Source organism: Dicentrarchus labrax, unplaced genomic scaffold, assembly GCF_905237075.1.
Source record: "Dicentrarchus labrax unplaced genomic scaffold, dlabrax2021, whole genome shotgun sequence".
Classification (NCBI taxonomy): domain Eukaryota; kingdom Metazoa; phylum Chordata; class Actinopteri; family Moronidae; genus Dicentrarchus; species Dicentrarchus labrax.
Window position 1 is genome coordinate 19,400,173 of NW_026136705.1, and position 21,254 is coordinate 19,421,426.

The following is a 21,254-nucleotide window of genomic DNA, read 5'->3' on the forward strand; positions in this document are numbered from 1 at the left end:
AATGGAGCCCTGTCTCCAATGCCAGTTCTCAAATCCACTTCTCCTTAATGAATCCATGCACTGGAAGGGCAAGAAGTCTGGTGGCATTTACAGGCAGTAGAAGCACATTTATGCTCTTAACATTTTGACTGACTGTGTTGTAGCTGGGCTAATGGCTCAAAAATTAAATTTTTTTTAACACCCAATAATGTACTGTTTAATGATAGCTGATAAGGTGTTTTTCATCTAATGAAATGTTGTCTGAAATTGGCCAATAATGTGATGACATTTTTGAACCATTAACGTAATAACTTTTTGCGCATAATATACTATAACTTTGAGTAATTTTCAAATTCACCTTTTTCCAAGTAAGAGCCACAAACTTCACACCAGGAAGACGAGCACTGACCAAATTGCACAAGCAAGACATCTGACTGTCATCCCAGATTAACACCCGCCAAGCCCCAAATGTGGGTAGATTTTCTGTTTGGCGAGTACATCTCTACTTGCCATACTGGTGGGGGAATGTTTGTACCAGAATACTCATGTAATAAAAAACTATGCTGGGAGTACAGTATTTTGCCATGCTGCTCTGTCCTCTGCTGGCTGGGTCAGAGTTTAACAATCACACACACACACACACACACACACACACACACACACACACACACACACACACACACACACACACACACACACTACCAGAGGTGTTTTAACATATGTTTAGAACCACAAAACCGATTGAAACACTCCTTCTTTTGTTTTCAACTGTATCAGTAATATCAGTCTCTACTACGACCCTTTCAGCACACCCAGTGACCCCATGTGGGTCCTCGGGCCCAGGTAGAGAAACTGTACAGTATACATAGGGGAACAGACCGTGCGCTATAACTGACAGAAACACAGAAGAGCACTGCTTCCCTTACCAGCCATTTGCTACTACATGGTTAAAGCCTGCCACAGCTCTGTCATCAGAAACCAGGCTCCAACTGAAACAAAAGCGGGGACGAGTCTTTACATGATCTACTGTGCTGAAAATAGAAAAACATTGACAGAAAGTCTTCAAATGGAGTTTTTCAACTCTGCTCTTGGGAGAAACATCACTTTTGTGCGTCCTGCTTATTTCATAATAGGTGGTTTTATTGGCATACCTAATATTAAGTATTACTATGTCTTTCTCTTTTTTATTTACATTCTTTCAGTGCTGGGAAACACAATTGTGATGACTGTAATATGCTTGGATCATAATCTGAGAACTCCAAAATATATTGCAGTTTTTAATTTAGCATTTGTGGATCTGTTTGGTAACACTGCTCTGGTGCCAAAGCTTCTTGACATCTTCCTGTTTAACCATCGCTACATCAGCTATAACAACTGCTTGACGTTCCTTTTTTTCTGCTTCACCTGCCTTTCAATGCAGGCTCTTAATCTGGTTGCACTCTCCTATGACAGACTGATAGCTATCATCTCCCCATTGCATTATCAAGTGAAGATGACCCACAGGTTCATGCTGTCTCTGATTGCCTCTTTCTGGGTCTTTGTCATTATTGTTGTACTTATTGCAGTTGGCCTTCTAACAAGACTTTCCTTCTGTAAGTCTGTGGTTATTAACAGCTATTATTGTGACCACGGCCCAATGTACCGGCTTGGCTGCAATGATGTTACCCCTAGCCGTGTAATTGCTGGTTTGTTATCAAACCTTATTATTTGGCCTCCACTAATATTTATCGTGGCAAGTTACTGCGGTATTGGCTATGCATTGTTAAACATTTCTACCGCCAAGGAAAGAGGGAAGGCCTTTAAAACCTGCACGGGCCACCTCTCATTAGTGGCAATTTATTTCCTCCCTATCATATTTGTATATCACTTTGGGGCTACAATACATCCAAATGCCAGGATCATAAACTTATCTTTGACTACTGTCATCCCTCCCATGTTGAACCCAATAATTTATGTTTTGCAGACACAAGAAATAAAAGTATCTATGAAAAAGTTATTTAAAATCAGAGGGCAATCCAGAATTGCCACAAACAATTAGAACATATTTAGCCTTTTGTCATTTTAAATTTTGCATCAGCAACACCATACAAAAAGAGGTAGTGTGAAGTTTGATTACTAAGTTTTATTTTCTTTGTTGTTCTTTTGTTTAGTAATAATTTTATGCAGAATATATATAAATATTATGATTAATACTTTTACAAAACAATTGAAATTGAAATTAACCAGTTATACTACAATTACACGATAAACATGTTTTTCTTATTATGTATAAGCCTAATGAAAAGACTTGGAGAACGACTCCATAGTGCTTTGACAGAAGCTGAAATATAATGTAATGTGAACATATTGTATGTGTATAGCCATCTTTATAACAAAGATATTAAGATAAATGCCTCTCAATATAATGCAGAATTAATTTACAAAACTATTATTTTATATTATTCTCCAAAAATGTCTCAAAGTAACAGCAGAAACCCAAAATGCCAAATTAATGATTAACAACCATTGTAATGGTTAATACATTTTTCATAAAATCATAATGAGCACGAGTGTATATTTTTCATCATTGCTGTCGTGTTTAATTGGATGTTGTTATGTAGAGGGAGAACTTATTTTTATGAAAGCAAATCATTGTCTGATCTATATATTTGAATTCTTATTTTGAAAGTGGTTTTTAAATTGAAAATGTAGCCAATATTATTGCTGTCTCATACAGGACACTACAGCCTGTAATAGCCAACACAGCTTATATTTTCTGAAAAAAATTATTAATAATAATGAAAACATTAAAATCATATACAAATGTAGTTATGCATTTCTAAGTGAATAAACAATTGTGATCCAAGATTTTTTGTTGTTGGTTCTCTTGTTGTTGATCATGATCTTTTCCTGTGGTTTGATTGGTCATGCTGTTATCTTCTGATAACAGACTTATGTTGTTTAGTCTTTATTCAGTTAGGTATATGTTTTAAAATTTGCTATAAACTTCAGAAGATCTTTTGGTGGCATGGTAGCTAGCAATGTCGTCTCACATCTGGAAGGTTGTGTGTTGGAGCCATTTTCTATGTTTACTATGGGTGGCGCTGTGGGTAGCCACAAGTCTATTAAAGGTGCAGACTAATTGGTACAGGCGTGGCGCACAGTGAGGCATATGTTTTTTAACCGTGCCAAAGTCGGCTGTTGTTTTGTTTATTGTAAAGGATTTGTTTGTTTTAATTTAAGAAATAAATGGATTGGTATATCTTAACTATAAGTTTAGACTTTGGAAAGTAATCAAGCCAGCAACGAGCACGAGTACTAAACATAGCAAAGGTGTGTCAACATCCTGGTTTCCTCCGGGTGCTCCGGTTTCCCCAACCATCATAACATGTATGTTAGATTAATTCTCCAGATATAGAGTTACTCCTCTGCTGTCACAGGACCTTTTTAATAAAAGTTCAAGTTAATACCAAGATATGTAAAGCATCATATAAAGTAATTCTGAAGTCACATTAGACTGCCATGTAATATGGAAGCCACTGAATGAAATGTAATAAGTCTTGATTATCTGAACAGCTGGTGGCTCGCTAGTGTGCCCCCCTATTTTTGTTTATTAACTTAACTCACTGATAGGTCACTAGGACATAAAGTAGGTCACAGCATTGTTACTGTCAGCATGTTAGCATGCAGAATAGTTTCATTCATTGGCATTAATGTTGACTGAAAATCTATTCCATGTAGCAGATGAATAGTTTCATGTTGTTCATTTGCTGTTGGCATTCTGTTTTCATCCTGGTGTCCAATGTGGTGAATGTTTAATACTTCAGCTGAGGTTGGTTCTGCCACGTTTTCCAAGAGTGTTGTTTTTCACACAGTGTTTGTCTCACTTGCTTTACTCCTAATATTGTTTTTTCCTCTAAACTCTGACTTCTTCTTGACAATAAGATGTAGAATATTCCCACTGTGTCAAGATATTATTAGTATCTTGCCTTCACCTGCAGCATGTTTGTTATCGGCCATGGGTTTGACTCCGACCTGTGGCCCTCATCTCCTTTAGCTCTTCCCCTTCCCTGTCACTCTTCGGCTGTCCCTGTCGATTAAAAGCAATACATGCCCCAAAAATATTTAAAAAAACATGTTTGTTGCCTCACATAGCTTAGGTATATTTGGTGTACAATATTTTCCTTGCTTCATATTTACCTACAGTTGTCTAGGATATTTTCTGAGTTCGCTCAAAGAGCAAAGAAAGAAATTGACATAAACACAACATCAGGCTGAATAAATGATGTTCGGTTTCATTGGGCTTGGTGAATTTTGACCACTAGATAGGCTTGAGACCTAAATGACTGAAAACAAAACACAGAGTAGTCTATAATTCTTTCTATGTATTCTATCAAGTCTTGCACCATCTAGTGCCTTATTACTTTTTCCTGTCTGTCTTTTTTTTGTGGACAAATGTATTCTGAACTTAACAAGAAGCTAATATGAGGCTTCAGCAGTTTGAGTTTGTCCTATCAAGTGGGTATCTTCTAAAGTTAGAGCCTGTTTAGTGTGAAATGTGTTGCTATCCTTCCACTGCAGCTCAGCAATGACTTTGTTGGGATTTAATCTTGTTTCTACATTTGAATGATGGATTTTACCATTAATAGATAATTCAGTATCCTGGAATTTACAATAGTTAACTGAGTCGATTGCATCAGATCATCATTTACATGAGACTATGAGACAGTTACACATTAAAGTAAATTCATCTTCAAAACCATGTGATACAGTCACCTGCATTCCTACTGTCCCATGATAAAAGGGTTCAAATATAAATGTCAGGGCTTTCACAGTACAACTCACTTTAGTGCACTGCACACTTAAAGCTGTCTGAGGTGAGTTTGGTTACAACAGTTAATATCAATCCACTGTGCCATACTTTATTATTTATTCTGTGATTTTCTCTTTTTATATTTAGGGAAAAAATGGGTCCAGAAGAGAAAGCTGCTGTAATATTTAATACCACATTTGTTCATCCTGTAAAATTCTATATCAGTGGGTTTTCCAACATCCCTCATGTTAAGTATTTCTATGTGTTCCTGTGCTTTGTTTATATCATAACTGTTCTTGGAAATGGCTTCCTTATCTCAGTTATTTACCTGGTCAAGACTCTCCATACTCCTAAATACATGATTGTGTTTAACCTGGCTTTGACAGATTTGTGTGGGAGCACAGCTCTCATCCCAAAACTCTTAGACACATTTTTGTTTGACAGGAGATACATTTTCTATGAGGCTTGCATAAGTTATATGTTCTTTGTTTTATTCTTTGGGAGTGTGCAGTCATGGACACTAGTCACAATGTCATATGACAGATTTATAGCCATTTGCTTCCCTTTAAGGTACCATAGTATCGTGACTAAACCAGCAATTGCTGCAATGTTGTTTTCTGCATGGGCTGTTTTACTGAGTCTAGTAGCATTTATTGTTCAGCTTATTGATCGCCTCTCCTTCTGTAGCTCTTTGGTGGTAAACAGCTTCTTCTGTGATCATGGACCAATATTTCGTCTGGCCTGTAATGACACGTCTTTGAATTACATAATGGGATTTGTTGCTTTTATTGTAATCCTCTGTATTCCTCTTGTATTGATAGCATTAACATATGTTTGCATTTCCATAGCACTGAGCAGGATTGCATCAGGAGAGGAACGACTTAAAGCTATGAAAACTTGTACTTGTCACTTGATTCTTGTGGCTGTTTTCTTCCTACCAATTGTGGGCTCTAACATAGCAACAGTGTCCTCCCAAATCCACCCTAATGCCAGGATCATAAACTCTGCTTTGACACACACCATACCAGCTTTACTCAATCCTATTATCTACTCTTTAAAGACAGAAGAAGTGCTGAACTCTATCAGGAAGCTTTGTAAAAGAAATAGTTTTAGCAACAAAAAGTTGTCCAAAAAGGTGAACTCTTTATCACAGCTGTATTGACACAGTGTTACATAAGAACAACTGTGTTTTGGAACTTGAAATAATATTTATGTTTTACTAATACTTACTAAAGTTGAACTAAAAATGACTATGATATAGTAGATTATTTACTGTATTTTACTAAATAAGAAGACCAAAGGAAATGTTTAATTCTTTTGTGTTAGGCAAGCAATGATATTCCATCAAAATTAAATTAGGGATTTTCATAAGTAGTGAATTGGTGTTCAGACTGTATACCGCTTGAGATAACAATTATTAATTAATATTGCAATTAATCTATACTATCTGTCATTGCAACTGCTGCACATGTATATGCTCCATATAACTTGATACATTTTGTTTTAATCAGTTTTTTTTCTTTTGATGTTATTGCTGAAAGTATCATCAATGCTAATTTTTGGTCTCTGTGAAATGGGACTGACCAAACAACGAGAAATCAGAGACTGTTGTGCTCACATCTTTCCAGAGACCTACTCCATCAACACCCTGGATCAAGCACTCAATGGGTGGACTGAGCCGACAGAGCACAGGACGAGAGAATGGAAACGTTGTGTTTACATCAACAATGCTTGGTGTTCAATCGCAGTCAAAGTGGATTGACACTGTTTCATTTTATATAATGATGAAACCATATCATCATCACTATGTTGTTGCTGTTGTTTACATTCCTCCAGACTGAAATTCAAAAGATGCACTGTAGAATTATGTCCTAGGTGCATACATGTATGTATATATGTATATATGTAAAAATTGTTTCATCTTATTTTAATTATCATTTTCTATGTGTATGAAAGAACTGCAAACTTTCATTTCATTCTATAACCTTGTGTTATGTAATGATAAAAATATTTCCTTGATTCCTTAACATGTTTCTTTATTGTACTGCCATGATTTTCTGCCACTTTAATTTCCCTGCACATGCACATACTTATCATACCTATACTTATTTTGTCTAATCTTTGCTAATATCGCTCTGTGGAGGTAAAGGCACAACTGTTTTGAAGGTGGCCATCACACAACACTTATTACATTCACTTCCGGGCAGAGGATCAGAAAATGTGACTACATCCATATGTGTGGCATTTTTGCAAAGTTTAAGCTCTGTAAATTCGTAAAGTGTTACATCTACTGCCCCTCACTCCTATAAATCTAGGCCATGTCTTTATATTGTTTTATGTAGAATAATCACATCAGGTACTGGCAATGCATAAAAAGGCAGTCTTTTCTACCAAGCATGATGTGCTTCATCTATAGCTCCACACAGCCAGTGTGGGATAGTTCAACAGGGTAATCCTGGGCTGTGGACATTAGGTGAAGTGTACACCATCCTTTTTCAATGCATGGTGCTGACTCAAGCAGTCTGCTGAACAGTATCAAATCATATCATACCATTGGTAGTTGCTTCATATATATCTTTAATGTATGGGGTTGTTGCCAATGCATGGAAATGCACATCTGTAGTTAACTGAATTGATTGCATCAGCACATCATTTACATGATACTATGAGACAGTAACACATTCAAGTAAATTAATCTTCAAAACCATGTGATACAGTCACCTGCATTTCTACTGTCCCATGATGAAAGGGGTAAAATATAAATGCCAGGCCTCTCACAGTATAACTCACTTTAGTGCACTGCACACTTAAAGCTGTCTGAGGTGAATTTAGTTACAATGGTTCATATCAATCCACTGTGTCTTTCTTTATCATTTATTGTGTGATTTTCTCTTTTTATATTTAGGGGAATATATATCTGTAATGGGTCCAGAAGAGAAAGCTGCTGTAATATTTAATACCACATTTTTTCATCCTGAAAAATTCTATATCAGTGGGTTTTCCAACATCCCTCATGTTAAGTATTTCTATGTGTTCCTGTGTTTTGTTTATATCATGACTGTTCTTGGAAATGGCTTCCTTATCTCAGTTATTTACCTGGTCAAGACTCTCCATACTCCTAAATACATGATTGTGTTTAACCTGGCTTTGACAGATTTGTGTGGGAGCACAGCTCTCATCCCAAAACTCTTAAATACATTTCTGTTTGACATGAGATACATTGTCTATGAGGCTTGCTTAAGTTATATGTTCTTTGTTTTATTCTTTACAAGTATGCAGTCATGGACACTAGTCACAATGTCATATGACAGATTTATAGCCATTTGCTTCCCTTTAAGGTACCATAGTATTGTGACTAAACCAGCTATTGCTGCAATGTTGCTTTCTGCATTGGCTGTTTTACTGAGTGCAATAGCATGCATGATAAGGCTTGTTGATCGCCTCTCCTTCTGTAGCTCTTTGGTGGTAAAGAGCTTTTACTGTGATCATGGCCCAGTAGTTCGTCTTGCCTGTAATGACATATCTTTAAATTACATAATGGGATATGTTGCTTTTATTTTAATCCTCTGTATTCCTCTTGTATTGATAGCATTTACGTATGTTTGCATTTCCATAGCACTGAGCAGGATTGCATCAGGAGAGGAACGACTTAAAGCTATGAAAACTTGTACTTGTCACTTGATTCTTGTGGCTGTTTTCTTCCTACCAATTGTGGGAACCAACATAGCAACAGTGTCCTCCCAAATCCACCCTAATGCCAGGATCATAAACTCTACTTTGACACACACCATACCAGCTTTACTCAATCCTATTATCTACTCTTTAAAGACAGAAGAAGTTCTGAACTCTATCAGGAAGCTTTGTAAAAGAAATAGGATTAGCAACAAAAAGTTGTCCAAAAAGGTGAACTCTTTATCACAGCTGTATTGACACAGTGTTACATAAGAACAACTGTGTTTTGGAACTTGAAATTATATTTGTGTTTTACTAATACTTACTAAAGTTGAACTAAAAATGACTATGATATAGTAGATTATTTACTGTATTTTACTAAATAAGAAGACCAAAGGAAATGTTTCATTCTTTTGTGTTAGGCAAGCAATGATATTCCATCAAAATTAAATTAGGGATTTTCATAAGTAGTGAATTGGTGTTCAGACTGTATACCGCTTGAGATAACAATTATTAATTAATATTGCAATTAATCTATACTATCTGTCATTGCAACAGCTGCACATGTATATGCTCCATATAACTTGATACATTTTGTTTTGATCTGTTTTTTTTCTTTTGATGTCATTGGATGCTAATTTTTGGTCTCTGTGAAATGGGACTGACCAAACAACGAGAAATCAGTGACTGTTGTGCTCACATCTTTCCAGAGACCTACTCCATCAACACCCTGGATCAAGCACTCAATGGGTGGACTGAGCCGACAGAGCACAGGACGAGAGAATGGAAACGCTGTGTTTACATCAACAATGCTTGGTATACGTATATGTATATATGTATATATGTAAAAATTGTTTTATCTTATTTTAATTATAATTTTCCATGTGTATGAAAGAACTGCAAACTTTCATTTCATTCTATAACCTTGTGTTATGTTATTCTAAGTAAATTTCCTTGATTCCTTTATATGTTTCTTTATTGTACTGCCATGATTTTCAACCACTTTAATTTCCCTGCACATGCACATACTTATCATACCTATACTTATTTTGTCTAATCTTTGCTAATATCGCTCTGTGGAGGTAAAGGCACAACTGTTTTGAAGGTGGCCGTCACACAACACTTCTTACATTCACTTCCCGACAGAGGGTCAGAAAATGTAACTGCATCCATATGTGTGGCATTTTTGCAAAGTTTAAAGCTCTGTAAATTCGTAAAGTGTTACATCTACTGCCCCTCACTCCTATAAATCTAGGCCATGTCTTTATATTGTTTTATGTAGAATAATCACATCAGGTACTGGCAATGCATAAAAAGGCAGTTCTTTTCTACCAAGCATGATGTGCTTCATCTATAGCTCCACACAGCCAGTGTGGGATAGTTCAACAGGGTAATCCTGGGCTGTGGACATTAGGTGAAGTGTACACCATCCTTTTTCAATGCATGGTGCTAACTCAAGCAGTCTGCTGAACAGCATCAAATCATATCATACCATTGGTAGTTGCTTCATATATATCTTTAATGTATGGGGTCGTTGTCAATGCATAGAAATGCACATCTGTAGTAAACTGAATGGATTGCATCAGCAAACCATTTACATGATACTATGAGACAGTAACACATGGTGGCCGACAAGGGCAAACGCGCCGCAAACGGCAAAACGCTTCCAACACAGGAATGATGCAAATCCAAAAACACGAACACATAAAACAAATGCAACAGAAAAACGCAGCAACAGAAAAATGCTTCATTCACAGAAACGAAGCAGAAGCACAAAGTTACAAACCCACAAAACAAATGCAAAAGATAAATGCTGCAAATTTCAAAAAACACACACAACCCCAAAAAAACTGCAAGATACAAACTCTGCAAATTTGCTCAACAAAACAGAAGTGTGCCAGGCCACTAGGGGGACCCGACCTGAGGGATGGACCCATAGACATAATATACATAGACGCCTCATAGACTGACGCTGCCTATTGGAGCTGACGTATCAGCCATTTTGGATGGGTTTCCAATGCACCTGCCCTGCATTTATTTCTACTGAGGAAGGTGTATCCCCAACTACAATAATCATAACTCCCCGAATTTTTACCGGATTTTCACACGGTTTTGTTTGTTACAAACGGCAGAGATTTAGTTATGATACAGGGCACTGTCACACATTGAAAAATACGTGCTTTCATGCTAAAAGACTTTGTATTATGCTCTTTAACAAAGACATATGGTAGGCTATGGCATATTGATAAATGTATAAATGAATTATTTTTATATTTTAATAAAGAAAGAAGGTTGATTGTTCAGTTGAATTCATTTTGCACCATCTCTAAGCCTGACAATCTGACCCGTCCTGTTAAAATCATCAGGCTTGAAGTGCCCACTACAGAGCTTTGACGACTCAGTTGCAACAAAACCCTCCCGTCTTATAGCAACTTCCCATTCCCATTTAATATATTTATAATTATAATTATTATAACATTCTTCTTAATATAATATAATTATTATAGGATTATAAAAATATATTATATTATATTTTTATAATATTATATTATAATATTAAATCATATTAAATAGTATTTAATATGATGGATGATATAATATTATAACATTATAAAAGATTATGGCCAGGTGTTTAAAAAAGACATAAAGGAAAACGTACCTTTTTCTCTCCTCTCCAAAACTTAGCCAACGTTCTTCTTCTTCTTCATGTCTTTCGGGACTGGTCCATTCCTCAGGTCGGGTCCCCCTAGTGGCCTGGCGCACTTCCGTTTTGTCGAGCAAATTTGCAGCGTTTCTCTCTTGGAGTTGTTTTGTTGTTTTGTGTGTTTTTGAAATTTACAGCATTTTTCTTTGGCATTTGTTTTGTGGGTTTATAGGTTTGTGCTTCTGCTTCGTTTCTGTGATTGCAGCATTTTTCTATTGCTGCGTTTTTCTGTAGCATTTGTTTTATGTGTTTGTGTTTTTGGATTTGCATCATTCCTGTGTTTGAAGTGTTTTGCCGTTTGCGGCGCGTTTGCCCTTGTCGGCCACCGTAGTAACACATTCAAGTAAATTAATCTTCAAAACCACCTGATACAGTCACCTGCATTTCTACTGTCCCATGATGAAAGGGGTAAACTATAAATGCCAGGCCTCTCACAGTATAACTCACTTTAGTGCACTGCACACTTCAAGCTGTCTGAGGTAAGTTTGGTTACAACGGTTCATATCAATCCACTGTTCATACTTTATTACTTATTCTTTCATTTTCTGTTTTTACATTTAGGGAAACATATATTCATAATGGGTCCAGAAGAGAAAGCTGCTGTAATATTTAATACCACATTTGTTCACCCTTTTAATAGAATTAATTAATTAATTAATTAATTAATTAATTAATTAATAGAATAATGAAACGCTTCAGACTTTGTGTGCAAGTTCGTAAATAAATGGTAAATGGACTGCATTTGTATATCTCCTTTTGGGTCTACTGACCACTAAAACCGCTTTACAACAGAAGCCAATATTCATCCTTTCAGAGTGATTACTCAACGAATCATCTCCACACCTCTCTCCCTCCTGCAGCTGAATGTAAAGCACATCCACCTCCACATACCCCTACCACCCAACTTATCGGGTCCGGCCTAACCTAAGTCGGCCCCAAAAACTGCCTCACCGTCTTTTTGGTCATGGGCAAGCCGCAATTGCTGCTGTCTTATCTACCTGAGGACGCACCTGCTACCTCCGTCCAACTGCACACTTCTTTGGCCTGGCAGTTAGACCAGCCTGTCTCAGCGACTCAAGCACTGCTGCCACATGCTGCTCACCCTCCACCGAGCTGTTACTATGAATGATAATATCATCCAAGTAGGCAGCAGCACATGCAAAGTGCAGATGTAGCACACAGTCCATGAGTCACTAGAAGGTAGCCAGGGCACCAAACAACCCGAACGGAAGAGCAACAAATTGGTATAACATGTACGAAGTGGAGAAGCACATTTATCTTTCATGAACACAAGAGCGAATGGGCGACACCAGGCACTGTTTAACTTTTTTATTACTCCCATCTCCAACGTGGCCTTCACTTCATCCTGAACCACTTTTCTTTTGTATTCAGGAAACCGATAGGGCCGTGAACACCCTGGCACACCCGAGTGAGTTTCAGTATGGTGCTATATGAGATCTGTGCATCCTGGCAGAGGGGAGAACTCTTTATCACTGCTGTACTGACACATTAAGGAGTCTTACAATAGCTTTTTACGACTGACCTCCCACCTATAAGCACTAAAATGTACTTTTAGAAATGGTTATCATGTAGTATGTTGTTATTTACTGTATTTTGTTTCAATAACAAGACAAAATAAAATGGTTACATTATATATTACTAGCAATATGGGGTAATGATCTCCCATCTAATACGAAATCAGGGATTATGTCATTACTTGTTGTGACTGTACACTATTGAAGGTAATACTTATTCAGAAAAAGGTGCAGTACAACATTTGGATGGTTGGTTGGAGCTGTCATACAGAGAAATTTGATAAATCTAAATATACATTAGAATCCCGACTTTGAGTCTTATCTTTGTTTTGATTAGAATCACATTGAATAGTGGATTAATTAACAAGTAGATCAACAGAAAAGCATTTTTTTAAAAGCAAGTTGTTTAGTTGTTAGCATTTTGATAACAGATAAATTGTTTTAGTTACTTTTCAAGCAAATATGCCCAGTAATTTTTTGTTTTTGTAATTTTCTGTTTTGAAAGATCCTTTGGAGGCACATTAGAAATACCATACCATTTTACCTGAGATTACTGGTTACTTGTTTTTTTTTAATTCTTTCCTTTAAATAATGAATTATAACTTAAATTTTCTGCCATTCAGTGTAATTGTATCCTGTTTTGAATGTGTCATGACACAGGTACACATTGAAATACATTGATATCCACCATGACATGACCACCTGATATAGTCACCTGCATTTCTACTGTCCCATGATGAAAAGGGTAAAATATAAATGTCAGGGCTCTCACAGTACAACTCTACTTTAGTGCACTGCACACTTAAAGCTGTCTGAGGTGAATTTAGTTACAACGGTTCATATCAATCCACTGTGTCATACTTTATTATTTATTCTTTCATTTTCTGTTTTTACATTTAGGGAAACATATATCCATAATGGGTCCAGAAGAGAAAGCTGCTGTAATATTTAATACCACATTTGTTCACCCTGTAAAATTCTATATCAGTGGGTTTTCCAACATCCCTCATGTTAAGTATTTCTATGTGTTCCTGTGCTTTGTTTATATCATGACTGTTCTTGGAAATGGCTTCCTTATCTCAGTTATTTACCTGGTCAAGACTCTCCATACTCCTAAATACATGATTGTGTTTAACCTGGCTTTGACAGATTTGTGTGGGAGCACAGCTCTCATCCCAAAACTCTTAGACACATTTTTGTTTGACAGGAGATACATTTTCTATGAGGCTTGCATAAGTTATATGTTCTTTGTTTTATTCTTTGGAAGTGTGCAGTCATGGACACTTGTCACAATGTCATATGACCGATTTATAGCCATTTGCTTCCCTTTAAGGTACCATAGTATTGTGACTAAACCAGCTATTGCTGCAATGCTGTTTTCTGTGTGGGTTTTCGTATTAAGTGTAATTGGGTGCATGGTTGGGCTTATTGATCGCCTCTCCTTCTGTAGCTCTTTGGTGGTAAAAAGCTTTTACTGTGATCATGGACCAATATTTCGTCTGGCCTGTAATGACACGTCTTTGAATTACATAATGGGATATGTTGCTTTTATTGTAATCCTCTGTATTCCTCTTGTATTGATAGCATTAACATATGTTTGCATTTCCATAGAACTGAGCAGGATTGCATCAGGAGAGGAACGACTTAAAGCTATGAAAACTTGTACTTGTCACTTGATTCTTGTGGCTGTTTTCTTCCTACCAATTGTGGGAACCAACATAGCAACAGTGTCCTCCCAAATCCACCCTAATGCCAGGATCATAAACTCTACTTTGACACACACCATACCAGCTTTACTCAATCCTATTATCTACTCTTTAAAGACAGAAGAAGTGCTGAACTCTATCAGGAAGCTTTGTAACATAAATAAGATTAGCAACAAAACGTCCAAAAACGTAAACACTTTATCTCTGCTCTATTAACACATTAGGGAGTGTTACATAAACGCTTGTAACTTTTTGCAATTAACAACTTATTAAGTACCTCAATTTAATTTGTAAATGACTATCGTGTCATAATTGTTATTTACAATATTTTTCTAAATAAGTAAATTGTTTCATTGTATTGCATTAGCCATAAAATGATATCCTGTAAATAAAAGATTTCCATATGTAGTGAATTGGTTTTTAAACAAATAATTTATTTTAAAATACATGATTGTAAATCTATGAATGGCTTAGCTCCTTCCCACATTGTTGTAATATGCTCACTAATCGGCCAACAGATCCCTTAAGGACAGGTCTCCTTCTATACCTGTAATAAATTGTAAATCTGTTCATGGCATCTGTGGTTCTCTAACACATGGACTAAGGTCTGCTACAAGTTTCTTTAAAAAGTAAAATACTAAATACATATATATTTTTTCTCAAGCTTTTAATAATGATTTAAATGGTAAAAGTGGTAAAACGGTAAACCCAATTTATATTAGAATCAGTATTATTATTATTATATTTTATTAATAATAATAATACTTTCTTATCTTATTCCCTTTTTATTGTGAAACCTTATTTATTGTTAAGGGTATCTTACATGTTTTTATGTTTTTCTCATGTATGAATTACATAGTTTTTGTTTTTTATTTTCTTATTTTGAAGTAGATTGTCGTATGAAGTGTGTTATGTAAATAAACATGACTCGACCTGACTGTACACTGGTGGAAATAATTATTTGGGAATTATCTGCAACTCTGTTCTCTATAGACTTTGTAGATAATATATGTCATACAGTGTCAAAAGATTAAGCATGTAAAAGTCTCATACAGAGATGAATGCTTGCCTCACCAAATATCAATCCCCCCATCAATGTTTCTGTCTATTTTAATTAGCTCTTCTGATATGTTTCTATATTCTACTGCTCTGCTTTTTTGGCACTTTTATTTCCCAGCACATGCATATAATTTTTTTTTAACTTATCTTACCTTTACCTGTACTTATTGTGTCTGTTATTTGCTCTGTGGAGGTAAAGGCGCAACTGTTTTGAAGGTGGCAGTCACACAACACTTTTATGTTACATTCACCTCCATTAAAAATCTGGCAGTGGGTTGGAAGAAGTTAACATATTCATACATGCTGTGTTGTTAGAAGGTTTAAGCTTGGTAAAATATTCACTGATAAGTTGACCTGATGTAAACAGTCTTAAGAGGCAACAGACTGAAGAAGAAATATGTCTACACCATCTAGTGGTTTGTGCTTGTACTCTACAGTAGTAGTGGATTATAGTCGAAACATACACCAAAGCAGGCACGATGAGTTGCTGAATCACAGTGGCTACCATGTCACTTTTTTAGCCTAACCAACTGAACTCTCTTCTCTTCCCAGTGAAGTGCTGTTTTTTACTCCCACAGTTCACAGTTGAGTTTCATAACATTAACAGTGAGCTGGAAGGAAATGTTGGGTCTATACTGTACCTTTAAAGTGTAATGAAATCTGTCAAACAGAAGTAAGCACATACTCTTGAACTGCGCACAAAAAACTGCATGTTTTGATATAAAACAGAGAAAAACAGAAAACTCTCATGTTGGAGAATTTTAGCATAAATGGACGTGGTGCTTGATATCCCAAATGTTCCTCGACCCTGCCTTTTTATTCTCCCAGGTCAAATTGTCCATCTAGCACACAAAATATATAATATAATATAAGTATCTTTAATGTTCAAACAAGCTACCTATCAGTGATTGTATTGTCATTTCTTGAAGCACGTAACTGGGCAGAGGACAAAAAACAAATATGTGTAAGTATGAAATATAAGTATGTTAATTACATAGGAATAGACTGACGGACAGCTCCATATATCCATTGGTAGTCAGTGGAACTGACAGGGATAAAACAGCTATACAATGTCAAGGAAGAAAATTAATGAATAAAACTTATTATTCAGCTATTGACATTTCTTATTGTTAATGTAGTTGCTGTAGATTAATTCATGGCACAGCTTGCACTGTACACATAAACCCACTAGAGGGCAGACACTCATCATATTACCATACTGTCATCTGCGTTCTCTATTATGGACAGGCTGAAGTACATACAAGATATCATTAAGCACATCACTTGTCAAGATGCGACAGAGTTATATACTGCATCATGTCACACTATTCCAAAGAGCATACTTTAAATATACTTGACATAAATGTTTATTTCATACCATATCAATTAGATTTTATAATGCTGTGAGTTATATGCAGTAGATCAGAAATAAGTTAAAACGTTTGTTATCTGAGATTATCTGATAATCTGTTATCTGAGACAACCAATATTAGTATGAATCTGGTGATTTGTGCTATATTAAAATATTTATATTTATGTGGTAAATTGCTCCAATAATCACCCTGCTATGTGACCAATGTTCATCTTGGTATGATGTCGGTAGAAATAATATAAATATAATAATTTATATATAAATATAAATATAATACTCAACCTACAAGAAACCAGGGTTTAGAAAACAGTTTAAAGAGTCGGTTATGGTTGAATAGGCCATCATTTTCAGATTTTTATTTGTCTAACAAAAGTAAATACATGTAACATGTAAAAATAACAGACCTTTTCTTCACACTTTTAAGCAATTCAGATGTATTTAAATTTGGAAATGATGAATTTAAAAAGAAGGGTTGCATGAAAGTTACATATCACAAGTTTTATTATATTTTTTCCACACCTGACATTTTCAAAGTACACAAAATAATTGGAAACATGTCACATAGAATGGACAAACCAGGGGACACAGCTGTACTGCTGCACAAGAGCACAAATCTACAGTAATGTTTGGCTGCTCACGCAATCTGCAGTGGGGGCACAAGGACCAGAGGAGTGTATTTTCCCAGTGTGTGTGCTTAGACCACAGAATGATCAGTTTTAGGGTGTTCATTATAAATGTAAGTCTGATTTAAAAAAAAAAAAGATGTGAAACTGTCTGCAACCTCGGCTATGTAATTGAATAATTTACTTTTTTCAAAAGGGCGTTTAATTCCTGAGTTTGGCCAAGACATTCAACCAGCTTTTCGTAAGTCAGAAAATCTTACCTGCTCAGAGCCCTGTGATTGAATTAACATCATCCAAAGTGTTGCATAAATCAGAGACAACACTAATTGCTTTTTCAGTGTAACATCTGCTTTAACAGTTAGTTCCCAGGAATAATCAAATTGCAAAGACTGGTTGCATGAAGAGATTTGTACAGAGATTGTTGTTCCATAATTATGTCCCTGCATTAGATGTATATGAATACAGTATAACTTAACACTTTCATGAGGCATGGCACACTATAAAACTTGAATAATTTACACATCACATTACATTTAAACAAATTGTAGAAAGTGAATAAACATTGCAGTGCGATAACTTTAAGTATTTTGCATTGTTTGTTCCCATTGATTTGTTAATAAACATGCCACAATAAAGCATAACAAATAAACCTTTACTGTTTAAACTTCACCCTGAAATCTTTAAAAGGCAAAAACAAGCTGTAAAGTAACAATTGATTTATATCTTAGGCCATTGTATTCAGAAATATTGGATTTAACAAAACCATAGAAAGGCAGAAAATAAATTGATCAAGTTTGAAACGTCAGTGCTGTGTGCCAGTTTAATTTTTTTTTTACCAGGCTTTTCCTTTCCTAAAGTAAATAATTGTTTCATTCATTGGTCATTTTATCAGTTCTCCAATGTTTTAGTTAACACACAGTTCAGACTCTTTACTCACTGCACAAACATATTGGTCCTAAATTATTTATGGGTTTTTTTAACCCTTTTTGATTGGCCTATTTGTTGTGTATCAATTTTAGGTTTTCTTACCAGTGCTAGGGCTCTGATTTTGATTTCTTTGGTTTTCAAAGAATATACGATAGGATTGATGCAGGGTGGGAGGCAAGAGGCCAGAGACAGACTCAGCACACGCTGGTCTGGGTCAATAAGACGCAGATAAAACCCGACAGTAAAAATGGTGATGAGAGGAATGTAAAATACGGCTACAAGGATGAGATGCTCCACACAAGTGGCCAGAGCTTTCACCCGACTGTCCAATGATTTCATCCTGAACACAGTCACCAGGATGCTCACATAAGAGAGGAGAATAAAGGTAAAGGGTCCCACGAGGAGCAAGAAAGTAAGCAAAGAGGCCACAGACCACTGCATTGTGTAATCATTACAGGCGAGTCTAAAAACAGGAGCATAGTCACAGAAATAGCTGAACACTCTGACAGAATTGCAAAAAGACAGTTGAGTCATTATACCTGTTGAAAATGCAATAATTCCCAGAGCAAAACACCAACTCACGCTGATAACACAGGACATGCTCCGCATTGTGTTGATTGAGTTATGACGCAAAGGGAAACATATTGCGATCAACCGGTCATAAGCAAGAATAGCAAGTGCGTATGACTCCAAAGTCCCAAAAGCATAGTAGACAAACATCTGTACCAAACATAAGTTGAATGGAATGAAGTTATCCTTAACGAGAAATATCTTTATCATGCTGGGAATAGTGCATGAGTTAAGGAATAAATCAATTACAGCAAGGTTGCCCACAGCCAAAAATTTTGGAGTGTGTAAACAATGATTAAAGGCAATAACATAGATCACCAAACTATTGAACAGCACTGTAACCACATAAACAAATGCTAGAAAGATGAAGTAGACACTGATGGAGGGAAACGTCTCAAATCCGATGATATAGAAGCCTGGAGGATGAATGATGACAGAGTTATTTAAAACAGTCCTGGGTAAAGACATAGTTGAACTCCACAGTCTGTGTGCTGGAGGACAGCCTCTGCTGAAAAGCTCTCCAGTCTAAAGAACAGGGAAATCATATCATATTATATACATTGATCTTTAAGGGCTGTATAAGCATCCTATCCATGCAATTGCAATAATTACATTAAAACCAAACAGTATTTAAAATACATTCTCAGTAAGTTTAAACATGCAGAACTGTGCTTAAATTCAGTAAATGAAGAATGATTACCTGGTTCAACACTAACTCTCTTTGTTGCTGACTCCAATAGCACCATGCAGTTGGCCACATGTCTGACTCTTTGACAATGAAATATATACTCTCATCATCAATCTCCAGAGATAAAGCTTCCGGTTCATTATGAGAAAGTCAAAACCTTTGAATGAAATTGAATTGATCCATGGAGAGCAGGACTAAAGCTTATTTTGAATTATGATTTAATGAGATTAATTATCATACCAATCCTTCTAAAGGCTGGGATACTGTACTTGTAATCTCATCAGAGCAAAATAGCATACAATAAAATCAGTCATGATATGGATTTAATGTTGCTGTGACAGTTAAAAGAGGCAGGCTAATAGGCGAGTTTTGTACAAGTATTAGATAATTGTATTAAGGTAAGCCAACTATGCCAACATTTGTGGCTGTGCCATGTCATCTTTACCTGTATGTAATGATGGCCACTTCTATACCCTTCACATGTAACTAACTCAAACTGAAAAATTGACTGATTAATGATCAGGTTTGATTCTACTGAAACAGGATCACAGAGGATCACCTCTGTGATCCAGTTAACCTTGTTCATCCAAAGTGCTGCATAAATCAGAGTTCAGTCCATGAGAACTACATCGCCCCAACACTGATGTGAATGAACTCTATGACCTCTTGTGACTAGATGAAGGAATCAGGACCATCCACAGTTTAACCACTGATTGATTTGGACTCTAGACTTTGGACACTGGATTTCTGTTTGGTCGCATGAAACTCATATTATTTCATTATTATTATTATTGTGTAATCATGTTGTGTATTTAGATGTATTATACATTCAATTTTCCGACACATTCTTTATAAAATAGTCCGAAATTACTAACCGTTGTGTGAACTTTGTATGCACAAAGTAAACAATATGATTGTTTAGTATTGTTTACTGTTTGTATGATCCCTGAGGATGCAGTTATAATGAGCCCAGTTTGTGATGCCATCACCAGAGAACTTTGGTTAATGACCTTGACTTTAACAAACAAAGCTTTAACTGTTTAAACTTCAGACTAATTAATCCCAGTTGCACCTATTAAGAATAAAAGCAATAGAGGGAAAGTACAACTACTTTCCAAGGGCAGCAAGAGAAGGGACTTGGACTTTCACCATGCCACCTTCTTTCTTAAAGATCTTACAATCCCTAGATTTCCTTCATTGTTTAAGCTCAAGATATCATCGGTTACCATTGGCCATATTACTGGCCTTGTCAGGCACTTCTTGCATTTATGACTAGGACTAGGACAGCTAGAGTTAAATGTATAGTTTTCATGTCATTAAAATTCTTATTAGTAATATTTTGTTTAGCTCTCAGTGATACAGCAAATGAAACGATTTTTATGTTTCATGTTCATGGTAAAGCATAGATTTTTTGCAGCTGCAGCTCACAGTTTTGTGACAGTGGTTAAATAAATAAAATCTCAAAACTGTACATTTTGGTCCTCTGAAACATTATCTTTTATGCAGTCGATTCTTTATAGGGCCATAGGGCACATGCCAGCACTCACTGGGGTTTGCTGATATTGACATTAAGTCGGTGAATCCCAATTTCAACAGCATTTGTCATTTCTCTAAAATTGAATGAGCC

The 21,254-nt window shown here is 36.0% G+C and overlaps 4 protein-coding genes across 8 annotated transcripts; 3 read left to right on the forward strand and 1 right to left on the reverse strand.

Moving 5' to 3' along the window:
* Positions 1-869: 869 nt before the first annotated feature.
* On the forward strand, positions 870-2,826 carry LOC127363803 (olfactory receptor 6C4-like). The gene has a single exon (XM_051400726.1). The coding sequence runs from the start codon at positions 923-925 to the stop codon at positions 2,015-2,017; it is 1,095 nt and encodes a 364-aa protein (XP_051256686.1). The 5' UTR covers positions 870-922; the 3' UTR covers positions 2,018-2,826.
* Positions 2,827-4,751: 1,925 nt separating this feature from the next.
* Positions 4,752-15,498, forward strand: LOC127363806 (olfactory receptor 1-like). Of its 4 annotated transcripts, XM_051400730.1 has the most exons (3): positions 4,752-4,835; positions 4,919-5,341; positions 14,016-15,491. In XM_051400730.1, exons 2-3 carry the CDS (start codon positions 4,926-4,928, stop codon positions 14,602-14,604), a joined length of 1,005 nt encoding a protein of 334 aa, XP_051256690.1. In that variant the 5' UTR covers positions 4,752-4,835; positions 4,919-4,925; the 3' UTR covers positions 14,605-15,491. The 4 variants fall into 4 exon arrangements, with proteins under 4 accessions (XP_051256690.1, XP_051256688.1, XP_051256689.1 ...); XM_051400728.1 differs by lacking the exon at positions 14,016-15,491 and having other exon boundaries at positions 4,919-6,798; XM_051400729.1 differs by lacking the exons at positions 4,752-4,835; positions 4,919-5,341 and adding an exon at positions 5,934-7,593 and having other exon boundaries at positions 13,583-15,498.
* On the forward strand, positions 7,590-9,407 carry LOC127363807 (olfactory receptor 51I2-like). The gene has a single exon (XM_051400733.1). The coding sequence runs from the start codon at positions 7,694-7,696 to the stop codon at positions 8,699-8,701; it is 1,008 nt and encodes a 335-aa protein (XP_051256693.1). The 5' UTR covers positions 7,590-7,693; the 3' UTR covers positions 8,702-9,407.
* Positions 15,499-17,142: 1,644 nt separating the features above from the next.
* On the reverse strand, positions 17,143-19,686 carry LOC127363809 (olfactory receptor 24-like). 2 transcript variants are annotated; one of them, XM_051400736.1, is made up of 2 exons: positions 19,640-19,686; positions 17,143-19,355 (listed from the first exon to the last, which is right to left on the reverse strand). In XM_051400736.1, the coding sequence occupies exons 1-2, from the start codon at positions 19,683-19,685 to the stop codon at positions 18,403-18,405; spliced, it is 999 nt and encodes a 332-aa protein (XP_051256696.1). In that variant the 5' UTR covers position 19,686; the 3' UTR covers positions 17,143-18,402. The 2 variants fall into 2 exon arrangements, with proteins under 2 accessions (XP_051256696.1, XP_051256695.1); XM_051400735.1 differs by having other exon boundaries at positions 17,143-19,464; positions 19,640-19,684.
* Positions 19,687-21,254: the final 1,568 nt, after the last annotated feature.

Excerpts from the sequence above, each read along its gene's own strand:
- LOC127363803 (XM_051400726.1), top strand. The coding sequence starts at position 923 with ATGGTTAAAGCCTGCCACAGCTCTGTCATCAGAAACCAGGCTCCAACT.
- LOC127363807 (XM_051400733.1), top strand. The coding sequence starts at position 7,694 with ATGGGTCCAGAAGAGAAAGCTGCTGTAATATTTAATACCACATTTTTT.
- LOC127363809 (XM_051400735.1), bottom strand. The coding sequence starts at position 19,407 with ATGTCTTTACCCAGGACTGTTTTAAATAACTCTGTCATCATTCATCCT.
- LOC127363806 (XM_051400728.1), top strand. The coding sequence starts at position 4,926 with ATGGGTCCAGAAGAGAAAGCTGCTGTAATATTTAATACCACATTTGTT.